General features: G+C 46.2%; 1 protein-coding gene across 1 annotated transcript in view; it reads right to left on the bottom strand.

Annotated features, from left to right (window-relative positions):
* The window catches only part of LOC138583199 (galectin-3-binding protein-like), a 64,252-nt gene that overhangs the window by 11,004 nt on the left and 33,191 nt on the right, over nucleotides 1-20,057 (bottom strand). The window contains exon 5 of the mRNA XM_069655225.1: nucleotides 6,083-6,350. Coding sequence (XP_069511326.1) covers nucleotides 6,083-6,350 — 268 coding nt within the window. The remainder of the gene's footprint in view (nucleotides 1-6,082; nucleotides 6,351-20,057) is intronic.

Below are 20,057 nucleotides of genomic sequence, written 5' to 3'. Positions count from 1 at the left end.
GGAAAGAAGTCAGCCATGCCAGGGCCTGACCGGTGATCCCCAGATTATCACACAGACAGTTGAGCAGGATGGCATGGTTGACCTTGTCAAAGGCAGAAGAGAGATCAAGTACAATGAGGACACAGGGGGTGTTGGAATCAAGGTTGGAGAGCAGGTCTTCACAGATGTTCAGGAGAGCAGTTTCCGTGCTTCTGGCAGCTCTGAAGCCAGACTGATGATCATGGAGACAACCAGCAGATTCAGTGTGGAGATTGAGCTGGGAGATGGCCAGCTTTTCCAAGAGTTTGCCCAGGAAAGGGGTGATGGAGATTGGGCAATAGTTAGCTGGGCAAGATGGGTCAGCAGAGGGTTTCTTAAGAAGAGGGTGCACAAGGGAGTGCTTCAGGGGGGAAGGGAAGATTCCATTGGTGAAGGAGTGGTTGCAGAAGTCAGCCAAGGCAGGAGCCGGGGAGTCAATGTGGTCCCTGATGGTTTTGGAGGAACAGGGATGAACCTGTTTAGACAAGACTTTCATAGATCAGACTTGTCTAGAAATCCCGTCTGGGGAGAACAGGGGAAAAGCAGAGAAGGAGGGAGGAGAGGTGGGCGAAGAAGGGCCAGAGGAGGAGCAGGGAGTAAAGGGAGGAACGGGGTAGGAGGAGAGAGAGGACAGGAAGTCCTGAGTTTTAGCGATGAAATGAGAAGCCAGTGCCGTGCAGAGAGCCTGGGAAGGGACAGGAGAGGTAGAGACTGCAGCAGGATTGGCCAGTCCCTTGCAGATTTTAGATAGTTCAGCCAAGTTGTTGGATGCCGCGGAGATGCTGGCTTGGATGTGAGCCAGGGCTTTAAGTGGGCCAGGACCCTGCCGGTGCCCCGTCCCACTGCACGCAACATTGGCGGGATGCATTATCCCGTCGCGGGAGCAGCCGCGACGGGAGATGCGCCTGCCATGAAGTCAGGCGATCTGACAGAAGTGGCAGCCAAACACAGCGATGCTGTGCCTGGCTGCCACTTCTGTAAGTCATAGTAACTGCCTTTGGCGACCTCTCGCGCGAGGGGTCACCAGAGGCAGTTACTGGTCTCTTTGTTTCCCCAGGTCGCCGAGGCGTCTTTAACCCTTGGCGAACCTGGGGATTCCTTGACATTTTTCGAGGTTTATGAAAGATGGCTTGAAAAGTACACAATTCAAGCCATCTTTTATAAAGCTTTGCCAACTGACAATTTTGTCCGTAGTCAAAGCTTTATAAAAGATGGCTTGAATTGTGTACTTTCAAAGCCATCTTTTATAAAACCGAAATGTTTAAAAAAAAATTGGCCTGAAAAGTAGGCAAACCCTAAGGTATGCACACACACACATATATATGCATGTTATATATCTGTGTGCGTACCTTACTATGGTTTGTGTACTTTGCAAGCCATCTTTTCTAAACATATTTCTATGTTTAGAAAAGATGGCTTGCAAAGTACACAAACCATAGTAAGGTACGCACATAGAAATACATATTTCTATGTTTAGAAAAGATGGCTTGCAAAGTACACAAACCATAGTAAGGTACGCACACAGATATATAACATGCATATATATGTGTGTGCATACCTTACGATTTGCGTACGTTTTAGGCCACGCCCCCCACAAGCCACGCCCCCAAATGAGGGCCCCCCTCGATTTCTTACCCCACTTAAAGCCCTGATGTGAGCTCTCTTCTTGGCGAGGACAGAGAGCCGGTATTGCCTTTGGAGCAGGCGGCAGGCCAGTTTGTCAGAGGATGTACATGAAGCACAGCATTTCCTCTCAGCCACCCTGCACTTACGTTTAAGGGTGATGAGGTCAGAGTCGTACCAGGTGTTGCACTTGGCTTTGGGCTTAAGGCGGATCCTCATGACATGGGCATGAATATCGAGAGTATCAGATATAGCAGAGTGGAGCATGGAAAGGGCTGTGTCAGTGTGTGAGTCAGCCAAAGTGGGAGAGGGGGGGTGAGAAAGTGGCAGCAAAAGCCTCAACTGACACGTGCTTCATTGATCGGATGACCGAGAAGGTGGGTGGCAGTGATGGAGTTGGCTTGGCCTGAGGGGTAGAGAGGGTGAGATGGGAGGAAAGGAGAAAGTGATCACTCCAGGCGAGAGGAGTGGTGAGAGGGATAGAAAGGGGAAGGCCTGAGGAGAACAGAACATCCAGAGTGTGCTCTGCTGAGTGAGTCGGGCCACAGGGCAGAATAGAGAGTGAGAGAGAGTCGCAAAGGTCGCAAAAGAGTCCAGAGGAGGGACAGGAACAATCCAGGTGGATGTTGAAGTCTCCAAGAAGGAGGAGAGAGGAAGGAGGAGATCTGACCAGATGGCCAATAGATAGTGGCCACAGTAAGGGAATGGCTAGGAGAGGGAGATAGCCTGCAGATGAGGCATTCGAAAGAGTAGTAGGCCTGCATAGGAATGACAGAGGCAGGAATCCACTCTGGAAGATCAGGGCTACACCCCCTCCGGAGTGGTTGGACCAGGGAGCGGAGAGGATCTTGTAGCTGTCAGGGAGGAGAGTGTGAAAGCTCGTGACAGAGCTGGCCGTGAACCACGTCTCGGTGAGACCGATGACATTGAGGTCAAGTTCCTCCAGAAGGCGGCAGATGTCGGAGGAGTGGTTGGCAGCTGAGCGAGAGTTTAGAGTGGCAATATGGAGAGGGTTACCATCCTTAAAAGACTTCCTGGGCGGGGTACAAATAAGAGGTACGCCCTACAGCGGTATAGAAGGGGCCCGAGGGGGGGGCAGAAAGGGAGGGAGGAGAGGACAAGTAGCCAAGGAGGAGGCAGCAGGGGGAGGTGAGGAAGATGTGGAGGGGGTATAGGGCAGAAGGAGAGGAAAGGAAGTTGATGAGGCATGGGAAGCGTCTTTGGAAGAGACGCTTCCCAAGACGGTACCATTCACATAAACATTTATGATGACCTTAGAGGAGTGGAATGAGGCCAGGAGGGCCTCCCACTGTGTGCCACCATTAATGGGAGAGGAAGAGAAGGGGGAGAGCACAGGGACCATATGTAGAGTCCATATTTCTGGCGAGGGAATGACAAAGAGGATGTCGGTGAAAGTTTGCCTGTAGGAGGCACTGGTATAGGTGTTAGCGATAGGGAGGCCTGGGTTGGCGACCAGGATGTCCTTTTTAAACTTCTTCCTACCAGATTTAGTGAGGAGAGCAGTATAGTCTATAGAGAAGCAGTTAAAGAAGATAGGAGAGACAGAGAGCATTATAAAGTGAGAACACTAGGAACGACACAAGGCAGGGTCAAGCAGGCGAGACAGAGACGAGACAAGTTGAACAATTGGATAAGACAACAGACACTCAGATTCAAATACTTCCACAAAGCAATGTTTAAAGCAGGATAAAAACACCTCTAAGTGTGAGAGTCCTGAAAAGTGGGAAAAAGGCCTAGGTTTCACAGTCCAATTTGAAATACTTTCACTAAGCAATGTTTAAAGTAGGAGAAAAACACCCTTAAGTTTGAGAGTCCTGAAAAGTGGGGAAAAGGCCTAGGTTTCACAGTGCAATTTTAAATACTTTCACAAAGCAATGTTTGAGCAGGAGAAAACATACCAAAGTCTGAGAGTCTCGTATGTGGCCAGGTTATCAAGGTGGTAGTGAGGGTCTATCCCTGAGCTGGGCCACTCTTACCTTAATTAGTCGCTGCTGGTTGACGGATGGCCACTGGCTTCCCCTGCAGACACCTGCAGACATGATATGGAGCCACCTCTGTAGGAGCCGCCCTTTGCCTAGGGGGACTTAGCCGCAGGAGCTGCGCGGGCAGAGGGATGCCCTGGGAGGGTCTGTTAAGACCAATGATCTGAGCCAATCCGGGAAGTGGGATCTCTGATCCCACTCAGCTCTCCTGAGACCTAGCCATGCTACCTTGATTGGTTGGCTCTAGCCACCAGAGTTTCCCATGTTCACTATAAGTAGGGTGGCCTCCTAAACTCTGTCCACCAGGCCAGAGTTTAGATATCCATCTTAACATTCACCACCTCCAACCACCTCTCCTGCTTTTTGGCCACCTCTCTACAGTTCCTTCCTGCTGCTTTCCTCTCCAGCACTCTCCACATTTCCTTATCTCACCTCCCACTCCCGCATTGCTGTGCTGGGTGCTGGCCCTTGCATAGGGTGTGGGCTGAAAGGACCATTCCTGATTGGCTGAAGAGGTTATGCTATATGCCTGGGAATGCTCAGTGGCAGTGAGGCCATGTAGTTCTGATCTCTGGGAAGAAGTCTTCATATAGAAGAGCTATCCTCGTAGGGTCCATATCAGATGGTTCTCTCTGCTGGCTGGGCTTCAGCTGCTGCTCCCTCCCCTTGTTTGTTGCTGGATTGCCCACATGTAGCTCGATTTGGCTAAGCATTGAGGCTTGGGGAGGCTACAAACCACTTATCCTGCCTGTGGCTTGACAAGAATGATTCTCCCATCAGTTCCAAAGAAGAGAGGGGCTGCAAGAGGCTTGTCACTCCTTGTGCCTGCAGTGGTAAAGAAGACATGAGATCATAGGAATGAAGGGGTCTCTCACTAAATATCCTATGGCTGTATTGCTCACGGCTGCATTTCCTTCTGGTCGACTGTATGTTAATTGGGAGAGGGGCCTGACATCCTCATAGAGGTCCTCTTAAGTGGGAGGAAAACACTCCGGTGGATTAACCCAATCTTCCTCAAGTTCTTCCTACCTCCAAATCTGTAATTGCACTTCCCGTTCTGGGTTTTCCTTTTGGAGAATAGAGGGATTATGGGGGATGTTGTTTTTCTCTGCTAGCAAAGTTAGCAGAGCCCATACAAGACACTCCTCCTGACTTCAGGAACCTATCCAGTGGCCCTCCAACGGCCTGTTCCTAAATCTGCAGTTTTAGTCCTGCAAAAGAAGGTTTTCTTTCCGAATGGGTCAGGTCAGGGGGGCAACAAATCAAGTTGCAAGTTACTAGCCAGCCATAAAAGTCACTCGCCACATCAATACTATACATACTCACAGCACACCATTTCTTACTCCCCAGAGTCAAATATCACTAGCTAGTGGCAAGTACACATTCTGCACCCTAGGCCAGGTGACTTTGCTTGGGGATACTGCTGGCCTCGAGAACTCAAGGATGCCTTCTTCAGGGAATCTGGTGATGGCCGCCCGTGTGCACCGTCAAGCTGGACAAGGTGATATAGGTTGACAAAAACTGCCTATCATTCAAACACTTTTAATTCACTAGGCAGAGTTTATGCATGAAATGTTTGTGAAGAGAGATCGATCAGCAAACAACAAACACAAACCTTTGTGCAAATAGCGACAAGTGACTTTGTAGCCTGGCAAGTAGTGTTACGGTTCAAACTGTGCACCCTACGCCAGAAACCCACCGAAAACATGTCAGAAAGCTCATTTACTTAAGGTCTTGCCCATGTGATGTGCAGGTTCCAGCCTTTCATCTTTCTGAGGTCGATATGTGTGGTAATGCGAGTGGCACCTTGTAGTTACAGTGATATGACATGGCAGAACTGTGCTAGCAAGCGCTATATAAAATAGCAAATGCTTATTTTCAAAGATCACCTCCTTTGAGTACTACTGTAACAGGTCAGAAACATCAGTCTCAAACCCCACTCTACCACAGACATATACAAATATATTAACATCTGCTTTCCAGTACAACAGACGTTATCCACAGAAATAACACACCAACACCAAGCTCAGCCCTGCACAGAAGTATAAACACCAAATACCAACTCCCAGCCTACATGACAAAGAGCCCTCAGCTCTACTGATAGCAGCACCAATAGCACTGACTCACTGAAACCAAGCTCCCCTCCAGTCAGTGCTGTAGACTCTAATTCCAGAAATGATTCGCGGACACCGAGAGCAACACCCCTCAAAACTACAGAGCCACGCACTGACTCACTGGCACAATGCTCTCCTCCATTCAGTACCACTTCACTACCTCCAGCAATGAACCACTGACACCACACTCAACACCACAGCGCTACCTCTGGTACTGACTAACTCAGACCACATTTCAGCTCTGCTCAGTAATGCAGACACTACCCCCAGTACGGACTCACGGACAATGGTTTTAGTCCAATTGAACCTCCATGCAATTCCTACCTGATGAAGCTGTCCACGTACGGCATGCACTCAGACTCAACGACCATAGTGTAGGTGTCCGCTGCGGCCTTCAGCAGGAATCCAGCCTCAATGTTCATGGAGAGGATCAGCTTGTGGGTGCAGAAGGTCTGTGGTGCCGAGTCGTTCCCTGGGGTTACCGCCAGAATGTTCAGATCACAGTCCCGCTTGCTGTTGTACAGTTTGTTCAGAGACTCAGAGAATTCACTGGAATGGTCAAGCTCATACGTCTGGGAGTCTTTGGACAGCCCTAGAGGTGGAAATGGGACAGTGAGAGGAAAGCATTTCTAGTGTTTGGAGTCGGGTACAAGATAAGCCCTACATCTTTTGGAAACAGGGCAGTTTTAAGGTAATTAAGAAGTTTGCCACAGCTAAGGAGTGCTAAGCCCACACAGTCTGCCAATTGCCTACACAGCAGCACCACAAGGTTCATTCATCCCGCCAATTTCCAAGCTGATAAAGACACTGGAGTTAGAAGATAACAATCCTTAAGGCACAGCTAGACTATTAATTTTCTAGCAGGTAATTAGTGAAGGCAAGCCCCTGAACGCTCACACCAGAGACAATACAACCCGCTAGGGAAGAAAGGCCCAAATTGATTGTGTAAGGAAAACACATTTTTAATCTCACACGCAGATGAGAGCAACAGCAAAGAACTCTGCTGCTAAGAACATTCTGCCGAAAAGAAGTACAAGTAGAATCTTATTAAGCAAAACATCGTCATACATGACGCAATACATAGGGCAAAATCCTGCATGGCGGGTTGGTGTGCACCTATACAGGATCCACCTGCCCCATAAGAGATGCCAGGCCATTGGTTCCTGCCCAGTCTGTCTGTCTTCCATCATGTGGGTGCTGCAGTGATCATCTTCTTCTCACGTCGAAAGGTCAGAAAAAAATTAATTATACTCCTACAACTATTTTATCACTCATACTGTGCACTTGGCAGGCCTTAAGACAGACATAAAGGAGTTTCTGGGGCACTCTAACATTCACACACATATTACACTCACTCCTTTCCGCGCCATCCAGCTCCAAGGTCTCCACCGTCGTTTTGAACTATAAATTATCCCTCCCAGCACCTTGCAATACAAATCACACGATTGTCGCTTCAGCGATGTGCCCTGTCTGTCCTCTTTGAACATCTCAGGACTTGTTACTTTGGTTTTGGTGCTCAAAGGGCACCTGGTGCCATGGAATTTAGAGGTCTTAAGTTTTAGTCAGTTATATGGTAACTGGTGGTCGCCCAGGGATAGGCTAGGTCATGCTTTGACCAGTGTGAGATAACATACACACAAGCACCAGATCGCGGCCTTGTAGGGCACATTCCTCTCAAACATCTTTGCAACACTGTTAGAACAATGAATAGACGTTGTGGTGGTTGGGGGTGTGAGCTGTCCTCATGGGAGCTCGGGCATGGCTTGGGATTCCTCTTGTCTCCCAATTTGGGCCTAGTGTATGCAATGCCGCATATACCGCATAGGCCTTCCCTTCTACCTGTAGTTACTAATATCTACGCAAAAATAGCAATGCTGCTCGCGCCTTATGCTGTACTATGTAGATAGACTATATTTGGTTATATTGGAGTAGAGTCCTTTTGTTTTGGGAGGTGGTCCTCTCACCGTTCCTCCTCCCCCCGGCCCATCATAGTGCTTCGAATGCATCTCGCCCCACTCTAAAGGGCCTGGGGTGGAGGGGAGAGCTGTCCCCTTCCCAACATTAGCCACTTTCGCAGTATTTCTGTTTTGCTCCAGCAAATCACCCAGGGCCATTCAAACTAGCAATATTCTAGGATAAAAGGTCTCCACTAGGCACATCTAGGCTGCCCATTCCTAGCTAATAAGAATCGTAGGCAATTTGAGAATGTCCACCTCCTAGGGGAAATCTCAGACCTATAAAATGTCCCCTTTTCATAGAGTTAAGGACCTCCATACCCATCTCATGAGCATGCCTGGGAACTCTAAGGGTCAGATGTCAAGGTCTCAGTGACAGAGGCTACTTTCTCAGGGCCACCATCCTTTTCTATAAAGGCAGCAGGAAGTATTCTTTTTCTGCAATGTCTTTATTTCATTTATATAGCGCTTTGCTCAAAATTAGGAAGCTGTTACAATGTGTGAAATCACCACCGAGAAGGCTTTTCTGGGTGATGGTGTATTGTGCATCGGCCAGGGGTATCCAGAATGTGGTCTGGAATAGAAAGGACAAAAGAAAGGAGGTTGCGGAGGTGTAAAGTGGGCAACATGCTAGATGAAATGAGAAGGCTTTGGAGAGAGATTCGCATGAATGAGGGCAAGAGAAATGTGTGTGGGCATCTGAATGCATGTTGCTTCCTCAGGTGCTTCCTCAGGTGGGATCGAAGAGAGTGCAAAATTAGGAGTCCATGTTATGTTGTTCCTTTACTAGTGAGGTAGATTTCCATTAAGGCAGTTTGTGAGTGCTAAACATATTGCAGTAGAAGTAGTGTGCGGGTGTGTAATGGGCTTGAGATGCGCTCAAGTGGCAATGCGTAGCATGGATGCTCATTTGTTTCGGAATCGCAATTACAGACTCAATATGAACCCTGTAACACGGATTAAGGGACTGCCAAACCTGGCTTCCAAAAGGAGCAGAGTCAGAAATAGATGGTGTGAAAGGATAATGTGAAAGGAAACGTGAAAGATAAGCAGAGAAGGGGTGAGGATGGATTCTGTCCATCTGTGTGATGTGAATATTGTATCAGTGATTCAAGGCAATGAAGGTGAGGCGCTGTCCGATCAAAAGGTAGTAACATGCAATCTTGCAGGTGCTCCTAACTGCCAAATCTAGATATAAAAGGCACAACTGACCTAATTGTGCATAAATGCTTGAATTTAATGGCACGAAATTCTTAACTAAGATATTTACAATGATGCCCCTATTTTTGATTAAATGCAGAAGGGACAGTCCCCTACGATCCAGGAAGATTGTAAATACATGAGTCTAAAGCTATTTCTAAATGTCAATTGGTTGGTATGAACTATTAAGTAGAGGGGTACCTCATTCCAAATCAGTGGGCTTCACTTACAAGGTTTTACCTTTGGACAAGAGTAGGTGGAAAGTAGGTTTGTTCAGTTTCTGGGTTGCACGGGATCTTAGTGTTCTTGTCTGAGAATACAGAGAGATTTATTTTTAAGGTTGACATTAACTACTTTGCGTGCAATGCCATTTTGAAGAACCTGAAACAATGAAATAAAATCATTTTAGTGCAGCCTATACAAGGAGAATTCCAATCATCTATTTTTTGAGCCAGTTATTCGTCTGCCTATGTAGGGTAGATGATGTTTGACAAGCAAGGGGTGTATCTTCTTGAACAAACGGATACAATAAGAGATGATGATGTGATTCAAGGAAAGGATTAGGTGGGAGAGTTTAGTATTTTTATTTCTGAGGCTTGTGGATCTGCTTAGATCTCATGCTATTGCTAGGCCGACAAACTAGTGGTAGCTGCAGAGTATTACATTTTTTGTTTTCGAAACTCGAAAAGGGACGTTGATAGGGCGTGCCAGTAATACCATCCATAATATGACATCCACTGTACCCATGGACCTTCACACGTCGAAGTCCCTCAGATTGTTTTTTTCGCCATCATAGTCAGACGCAAGTCGCAGAAGTTCCTTCTTCTGGCTAATGACCCCAACCTAGAAATATGGACTTTAGGACTTTGAAGTCTTGATTCCAGATGGACTCCGGGCTAGGGGAATAAACCTTTAAAATTTGGAGTCTCTGAACCAGAAGAGACACATTATGCATCAAGCATGGAGTAAATGGTTCTGTCTACCCAGATGCTTCACGAAGTCTATGAACATTTTATCTTAAATGTCTTACCGTACACCCTGCGGACACTTTTAATGTTTCTCTATGAAATATTTATGACCTTTTTTCTTAAAGATATTGTCCCAGGGAGACACCTGTATGTAAGAAAAAGTCTTCACTAAAACCTATATAGTGTCTCAAAGATTAACTGTTGTGGATGTTTGAATTGTTGTTGTTGTTTATTGCATTTTGCTGTAAAAGTTTGTTAATCTTATGCATATTTTTTTTTGCCAAAATAACCACCTCAATGAAAATAAATAATTTTCGGTGCGAGTTTGCATGACATGCTGTAACATAGAGCGAATTTGCTTTTTAAAGGTTTGTCAAAACCAAATAAAATTAAAAAAAAAGAAAATAAATAAATAATGGCCTACCTGAACCAGTAATTAATCACAGTATTTGTCACAGTATTTGTTCTTTTGGATGATCATGCCAGAAATGCTGCACGGAATGTCTGTTGTGTATACCCGTACCTATAGACTTTGATTCATAAATTAGTGGAAACAAAGCTTTTTTCCCCATGGTGGAACCGATATGTGTATGTGTAACACCATTACTTATACAAAGTTTAAAAGTTATAGTTTCTTTCTGTCCTTTCGACAACCGTACACTGCAAGATCTCCAGTGACAGCTTTCGAGGACAAGGCCATCTGTCGACGACAAGGCCATCCATCGACGACAACGACTCCCGTCTCGACGAACTTTGTCTGCGGCCTACCTAGGCCCCACCGGGCCTCGACCCTGTACAGTAGGGCGAGCGGGGGGAGGTCATAATTCATCTCAATAAGAGAATGCCTATTCCCCTATACTTCATTTTATTCCGCCAGGTTGCCATCTTTCCATACTATGGAAAACACACCATTTAAATTCTGTACTTCCTCTAACAGGAAGTTTCCCTGGAAGGATTCACACAGAGTGCGTAACCTTTGCCTCCCTAGGGATCATTCTGAAAAACAGTGCAAGTCCTGTAGACTGTTTCGGCCTAATCCTTTAAAGGACCGGAAAACTAAACGCTGGGCCCACCACGCCATGCAGGCTGAGGCCGCCATGGACGTCGAGGGAGCCTCCAGCGATGGCAGCATCCGCGTCCTAAGTGACACCGAGGGCGATCAGGACCCAGTGGATTCCCGTGTGTGAGCCCCCAACTCCAACAAGCAAGCTGGTAGTTCAGCTACGGAGTCAACACCCGGCGGCTCAGGCACTCTCAGTGCATGCCCCACTAAACACCCCCCCCCATGGGCGACAGTCGACTGCGTCGTCGACCGATAAGCCATATGCGGTGTCGAAGGGAAGGTCCGAAAAATCCCTGTCCTCTGGGCCATCGAATTCGCGTTCACCACATGTCAGGCCCCCGAAAGAAACAGACGCCAAAGTCTGTTTCTGACACCGCAAGCAAATCAGGAAAGTCTGCGGGTTCCGGCGAGCATGCATCGAAAGACGTGTCGACGGTGCATGGTAAAAATTCAAAAATGTGTGAACTCATTAAAAAACACATCTCAGACACTCTCCTCAAAGCAAAGACTTCAGAAAACTCCAAATCTTTGACGTCCCTATCCTCAAAATCACAGGTTTCAAAGGATAAGGAATACCCTGCCCCTAAGGACACCTTCTCTGGGGCAAATCAACACAAACAGCCCCCTGCTCCAGAGCCTTTGCCTGGACCTGCTACCACAGTGTTAGCAAGCTCCTCCAATGGACCCTGCAACAGTTTGATAGGATTATGAGGAGAATGTCTAGTTTTGTTGATTTTTTGCATCAACACCTAGATCAACATACCAACCTCCAGAGGCCCCCGAAATGCAAAGCAGCTAACAAGCCGCCCGACGGCAAAAAAGCCTGCCTGGACCCAACACAACCTAGTACATGTACCTGTCAAGACGTGTCTGATGACCTATACTATTATGACAATCAGAGTTCCCAAAACCCTGGCCCATTAGCAGACCAAGGGGACATGGAGGATACAGATCAATACTATGACGATGATGATGTATACATCATCTAATCCCCAGCCCATAGTGACCAACAAGTGTCTGATTCCCCTGTAGACAACCAGCTGCAGTATAATGATCTTCTTTTAACAAATAGACCTGGTCCCAGAGCCCCTAAAGACATAGCTTTTACAAATAGCAGCTGAAGGGAAACAGGTGGAAAGCTGCATCCTAAAAAACAATCTGGATGCATCAGACAATGCAGGCCGCATAGTAGCTGAGGGTACCCTCATCAAAAGCCATGCATGGCTATGCCAATCAGGTTTCAAGCTGGAAACCCAAGCCACCCTTTTAAATATGCCAATTGAGCCTATTGCCTTATTTGGTAAAGTGGTCGAGGATGCACTGAAGAGTGCCAAAGAGAAGTATGACACCCTCAAATCTCTGGGACAACTCACAAACAAGCCCTTTGTGCAGAGAGGCGGGTTGAATGCACGCCGTTTTAGAGGACAATACTCCCCGCTGTTCTCCAACAACCACCATGTCGACCAAAATTAATCTTGGGGTTCCTCACAGGGGCAGTCCTCCCAACAAGATTTTCAAAGGGGGCACAGAAGTTCCAGAAGTAGAGGCAGATCCTCCTCCTCCATAGGACGCTCCACCGCACCAAAGCAATGACCATCCACTACCGGTCCCCTCCCATGTCGCATTTCTCACTTTACCCATGCATGGGAGGGGATCACGTCGGACAAGTGGGTACTTTCCACCATGGCGGGAGTCTTTTGCATAGAACTCATACAAACACCACCCAACCACCCACCAAGACCTAGCCAAACAATGCAGGAGGAACAGCGCATTCTTCTGGAAGAGGTCAAAGCACTGCTGTGAAAGGACGCCATAGAAATCGTCCTGGTAAACCAGGTTAACAAGGGTATCTATTCAATGTACTTCCTTGTGCCAAAGAAAGACCTAACAATGCACCCTCTACTAGACCTGCGTCCTACAAACACTTATGTCAAGCCTGAGAAATTTTGCATGACAACGCTACAAGAAGTAATCCCACGGCTAAAACCGGGGGACTACATGGCAACCTTGGACATGAAAGATACTTACTTTCATATTTCAATGTTCCCAGCACACATAAAATTCCTGCGCTTCAAAATAGCTAATCAACACTACCAGTTCAAGGTGCTACCCTTCTGCATAGCCTCCTCTCCAAGGGTATTCACCAAGGTACTAGCGGTAGTGGCGGCACACCTACACAGAGAATCAATCCCAGTGTACCCTTATCTGGAGGACTGGCTGATAACGGGGGAATCCCCTCAAATTTGCAAGCAAAATACCCTAAGAACAATCAATCTTCTGTTCCAACTGGGATTCTCATTCAACGAGAAAAATGTTCCAAGCAAAACCAAACAGTTCTTAAGAGTTATCATAAAGACGGGAGAGGGGCTAGTCTTCCCGTCAAACGATAGAGTACAAAACATACTGCTGCTAATACCTCAGTATCTAGCCGGTCACCAAATAACCGAACGCAAAGCAATGCGCTTGCTCAGGATGATGGTGTCATGCATTTACCTATTTCTGCACGCACGGTTGCGCATGAGCCCAATACAAGAGTAGTGAGCGAAACAGTGGTCTCAGGCAAGCTGTCAGTGTGACGATCTAATGGTTGTTTCGCTAACCCTAGTTCAGGCGCTACACTGGTGGACAAAGGAAAATCTGTTAAAGGGAAAACCATTTCACAACCCTACAGTGCAAGCGATTGTTACAACAGACGCATCACACTCCGGATGGGGAGCCCATTACCTTCACCACACAGTGCATGGCCTGTGTTCACAGATTACAGCCCAGAATCACAAAAACCTTTTAGAGCTGCTAGCAGTGCTCAAAGCCCTACAAACCTTTCAAGGGCATCTAACAGGTCAAACAGTGCAAGTCCTCACAGACAGCACCACTGCCATGTTTTACATAAACAAGCAGGGACACACAAACTCTGCAGATCTGTTCAGGCTAGCCCAAAGAAATGTGGAAGCGGGCACTCAAAAGGGAAATGTTTCTAGTGTCTCAACACATTCCAGGGGAACTCAATTCCCTAGCAGACTCACTAAGCAGAAGAGCATGAGTGGCAGCTCAGCAGAGACATTTTAGTCAATCTTTACCCTCTGGGGCTATCCTCCTTTGGACGTGTTCGCCACAAGCCTAAACACACAATGCCCAGACTTCGCATCCAGGTTTCCCCAATCCAGATCGGAGAGGAGGAACGCCCTGTGGATGAACTGGTCAGGGAAATTTGCTTACGCTTTCCCACCTCAAAACCACTCTGAGCAGAATAGTGCACAAGATGCACCAGGAACAAGTAACTCTAATCCTGGTTGCTCCTATGTGGGTGAGACAACCTTGATTTCCGCATCTGCTTAAACTGGCGATGTGCGATCCAATCAAGCTCCTGTGCTCCTTCAACACGGGGGGACAACGTTACTCCCACATCCTCAATATATGAATTTAGCAGCTTGGCTCCTGAAGTCATAGAGTTTGGTCATTTAAAACTACCTCAAAGGTGTATGGAAAATCTCAAGGAGGCACGTAAACCTAACACCAGACACTATTACTTTAACAAATGGAAAAGATTTGTAATATGGTTCCAGTCAAAAAATGAAAACCCTATTGAATGGACTCCATCACAGATTCTTCACTACATGCTCCACTTACTAGAATCTGGCCTAGTATTCAACTCCATCAAGGTTCACCTAGCGGTTCTATCCGCATACACCATTTCACAAAACAAGGTGTCCTGGTGGAAAGCCTCTGTTGTGAAGGCTTTCATGGAGGGAGTAAAGAGACTTTACCCCCCCATTTCCAACCCACCTCCAAGGTTGGATCTCAATGTGGTACTCTCAAAGCTCATAGGTCCTCCCTTTGAACCTATGCACAAATCCAACCTTAAACACCCAACATACAAAACAGCTTTTCTGGTGGCCATCACCTCCATAAGAAGAGTCAGTGAACTACAAGCTTTGTCAGTGCAAGAACCTTTCTTTGTTATCCACAAAGGCAAATTGGTACTAAGAACACACCCTAGATTTTCACCTAAATTCATATCCAAGTTCATTGTTAACCAGTCCATTGAACTACCTGATTTCTTTCAAACCCCTTCAAAGTCAGCGGAGAAGAACCTCCTAAAACTAGATGTGAGGAGAGTGGTTCTTTAATATTTAAACAAGACAAAACCGCTAAGAAAACCAGACCAACTGTTTATCTGTATAGCACCTGGCAGGAAAGGTGATTAAGTTTCAAAAAACACCATCGCCAGATCAATAGTGAAATGCATACAGCTTTGCTACTCCCTATCAAACAAAACCCTGTCTTTCACACCAAGAGCTCACTCTACCAGGGGTACAGGAGCTACTTTGGCCTTTATTGCAAACGCCCCGCTGGACGTCATTTGCAAAGCAGCGGCATGGAGTTCCATACATACTTTTACTAAGCAATACTGCATTGACATTCTAAAGCAGATTCACAGGTGAGACAAGCGGTGCTAAAATATGTATTTGCTGCTGTACCTTCTCACAACCCACCACCTTCTCCAGACACTGCTCGCTAATCTATGCATAGCATGTGTTCTAAGCAGATCCACAAGCCTCAGAAGGGATACATTACTCACCGTAATCGAATTTATGATGCTTGTATCTGCTTAGATTCACATGCGCCCACGCTTCCTCCACTGTGGAGTAGAAGGTGCATAGGTGTTTTCTGGCTTGATCTATTCTTATCTGCTTTATTACATGTGTACTCATGCTACACTTCATGCTACGTTATGTCAGATACTAAACAATCTGAGGGACCTCGATACGTGAAAGACCATGGGTACAGTGGACGTCACAGTAGGGATAGTATTACTGGCACGCACTGCCGACGTCCCTTTTCGAGTTTCGAAAACAAAAAATGTAATACTCCGCGGCTACCACTAGATGTCGGCCTATGCATAGCATGTGAATCTAAACAGATACAAGCATCAGAAATACAATTACGGTGAGTAATGTATCCCATATAGGGTTTCAAAACATGTCCACGCTAGTTCTGCTAATATATACCAGCATTCCCACATAAGAACATACTCCTGTTGGCTTTGCTATTAAAAATGCCTTGCCACAATGTGAAAGCATGTCCAAACTGTCTGCACCCGAATACCAGCCAAATCATGCTTGCTTTATCAAAGATGTACAGTAAAAAAATATCATGCCACAGTAAGAAATGGCTGGGCTTGGTGCACCATTGCCAGTCTAGCCAAGCAATGAAATGTATCATGCTTGCTTTATTATAAATACCCATTAACACATGTCATGCCAAAGAAATAGCTACACTGACTGCACCAAATGAGCATCTATGATAAAGCAAATAAAGCATTATTTTGCCAGCAAAAAAAACTGTACTCTCTTTTCCCCTCTCATCTCACCCCTCCCCCGCCAACATCAGTTACCCAACCGGTCAGCCCATCAAACACAAGCACACTCATTCATACAACATCAACTTGCTCATTCACACACAGCATTCACTGTGACATGTACACGTGCATGTCACAGTGAATGCACTATGCACTCGCTCATTCACACGCACACACATAATCATACACTCACTCATTACACACAAGTATACATGCATACATACACAAACAAACTTTAAATCAATTCTCACCTCCTGCCCTGGTCCTGATGCTTCTCACCACAGCGCTTCCCTCAAAGCACTCTGGCTCCCGCATCACAACAGGAACTACGAAGTGCAACAGGAACTAGAAAGCAAAGAGCGCTTCCTAGTTCCTGCACATTTACGCAGGAGCCGGAGCTCTTCTAACTCGATGCCACAAACCATTTGAATATTCATGGAGGGTGCAAGACCGCCCCTCACACATTCAAACATGCAGTTCCCGAGCCTGCACTCCGAATGGGCCATGCAAGGCTGGAAAACCAATATGCCCCCAGCCTTACATAGGCCATTGGGCATGCGCACTGGGGAACAGAACTTTTAAAGGGAAAGCAAGTTTTGCTTTGACAGTTTAAGCACGGCTACTCCATAATGGTCCGGGGTTCTGGCGGGTCGAGCCCTCCACCCATTATGGACAAGCCTCCCATGCTTGTACATATCAGTATCTCAGCCAAATCGCAACTTCAAATTCAGAATTTTCTATCCTTGTCTCTCATAAATCAAGATGTGTTGCTGGCCATATGGCTAAGACTGCCGCACCCTTAGCACTTTTGGCATCTGGTTTTAGAAGCCTTTCCTTTTCTTTTCTTTTTCATGCCTCTGCTTCATGCTTTCAATGCCAGGGGTATGTTCTTGCTGCGATTGTCCAGTTTGCTCATGGTGCACGCTTTGTCACTTCTTTTCTTTTTGTTGATTCTTTGATGGACCTGATGGTGTCATCACTCCTTTCCCAGAGGCAGCCTCTCCTCATGTGGCCAGGCGATGCCTTTCACTATGTGATTCTGACCCTGAGGGTGGCTATTTGAGGGAGGACCACATGGGGGAGGCGACCCTCATGGGAGTGAAGCGCATCATTGGGTGAGAAATTGTGTCCCCAATTCCCTTCTAGGGACAGCCTTCAGTACCTCAGGCCTTCATGGCATATTGTGGAAGTAAACCTCAATATTCCCCAACACTTAATCATGGAACTCTTAAACACTGCACAGTGTTATCAATGACAAAGACTGACATGAGGAAGAGAGCAAACGGAGTGAAGATTGCTCAGCTAGTCCGAAGTGAACAGTCTAGCTGTTGCAGGAATCCGATTGGCTCCAGACAGTTCGGAACAAAGATGCATTATCGCAGGCCGGAGAGATGCCGAAGCGGGACACGAAGCAGAAGAGCTTTGCACCGCCACCAGCCTCAGAGACGTGCTTCCCGAATTGAAAAGAGAAAGTGGAAGCTGAGAAGGACCTGGGCGGGGTCGGAGAAGCAAAGGTAGCCCGTCCTAAAGCCGGCAAGCCCACAGTCGAAGGTTGGGGCCCCGGGAGAGAGCTGGAGAAGGAATTCCTGGTTCCTAACTGGAACGGGAGGCAAATTCCCTACAGCTTACAAACACAAACTCAGTTTCATAAATCCCTTTGTTTGGGGAGATACAAATACACCAATGATAAGAAGAACTTGGGGAAAACATATATCCTCAGACCTTGAAAGTAAATGGACATATGAGAGAACCAGGCAGGTGTTTGTGAATTGAGGGAACCTGGCAGGAGAGAATTACAGGTGTTTTGTGAGTGAGAGAATCCAAAGGAAGATTTCCCCTGGAGTGAGTTGCAACACCAAGAGGAGGGGGTTATCATCTTGGTCTATAAAGAACTTAGTTATTTTTTTGAACTTTTGTTTTGCTTGAGAGAAACCTAGGGATGGGAGTCATTCTCTGGAACTCAGACTCACACATGATATTACCTAATGCAGAACTTTGGTTAACATGCTGCATTTATGTTCACAACAATTGTTTCCCTTTGGCTAATACTCTAATGAGAATCTTAATTACGATTGGTATCTATTTTACAAACAAGGTTCCCCTGTATTATTAGCTTATTTTTAATTATTATCCTTGATGTTAGGTTACTGTACAATCCCTAATAGGAGATCAAGCAAATAGAAGGCCATTGAATTTGACTGAACTTCGAATCAAACAGCGCAAGCTATACATTGAACATCCAGGTGATTATGGCTAATTAAAACATGACAGTATTATTAAATTTAATAAATATGCAAAATAAGCATTGCATTAAAACTTTGTATTATCAACTATATTTCTTAGGTTGAAAGAACAGACACAAAAAAGCAAGGGTGAACAACTCCTGAAGAAGGGGATTTTTTTCCCGAAACGCATAGAGTGCTTAGACACACAAGAGTCATCCAATGAACTTGTTGAACTTGTTGATTGATAGATAAAGGAATGTGTGTGTTTAATTGTTCACCTCAACAGCATATTAAGTTTTAAGTATATATATATAAAAAAGCCTAACTGAGAAAGTATTGTATACTTGTGATTACTAACATGTGAATGTATAACATTGTTAGGAATTGTTGTTTATTCAATTAAGTCTTGTATGACTCAACAATATATGATTGGAAGAAAATAAGAACCAGAATACTTTTACAAAAAGTGAGTCATCGTTCATTTTTTTCAGAAAGTGAGTTCAGAAATTATATTTTGGAAAGAATTAAACTCTGAAAATGTTGGTTGTTATATATACAACAACATTTGGGTGTGCAGGGGACGGGAGAGTTCCACAGATTTGTGGACGACTGCTGTTGTTACATTGGTTAAGTACAACCTAGTGCCAAGGTTGGTTTTCTCCCCGGCACCCCACTAATTATCTTTCAAAATCCATACATTAGAATTTTAATATAGGTGTGCACTAAGCCATTTTGTTCATAACATCACACTGAACAGGGACAGCCGACCTAGCCCATTAAGATGAGGCAGCAATACTTTGAGATGAATGGGGATGCAGAAGATACTCACATATCAATAATCAATACCTTCAGCTATCCCTCCGCAAATACCTCCCATCTCGGGCACTCCGCTCCTCTACCTCTAACTCCCTCAGGGTCAGTCGTTTCTCAAAGAAACGAGCTGAGGGTAGATCTCTGTCTTCAGCTGGGGCCTCCCTCTGGAACAGCCTCCCTGCCACTCTAAAACTTGAGGAGAACCATCTCCGGTTCCGGAAGCACCTCAAGACCTTCCTCTTTGCTTCTGCCTTTGCCCCCCTCACCCCTGCTGATTCTACTCTCCCTCGGCACCATGCACCTCGCCGCCCTCTTTCCTCCGGGCCCAGGTACCTGCTTCTCTTGCAACCTGCACGCACTGCCTCCGGGCCAACCCTTGCACTGGGGTCTGCATCTGTACCCATACAGCCCCCACCCCTTTGTTTTGTTCTTCCTGCACTTATCAGACCTACCCAGCCTGCTGCCTTAAACCCAGCACTGCCACTTGCTAGCTGCACTCCCTCTGTTTGTTGCCTTTTTATTTATTAATTTATCTATTATTATTTATGTTTTTTTTTCCTCATTGCTCCGCACTCTCCTTTTGTTCCCCCTTCCATGCACTTCTCCCTCTCCCCCTCTACCATGCACTTGTGCGTTCTCAATGTCACCTGGCCTAGTAAGATCGTTGTTTTTGTTTCTCCTCTGTTCCCCTTCCCTTGCCTTGTCGCGCTCTGAAA

Source organism: Ambystoma mexicanum, chromosome 3q (genome assembly GCF_040938575.1).
Source record: "Ambystoma mexicanum isolate Mex_15411 chromosome 3q, UKY_AmexF1_1, whole genome shotgun sequence".
NCBI classification, from domain to species: Eukaryota; Metazoa; Chordata; class Amphibia; order Caudata; family Ambystomatidae; genus Ambystoma; species Ambystoma mexicanum.
Note: the sequence above shows the minus strand (reverse complement) of the source record. Positions and strands in the feature narration are given on the sequence as shown.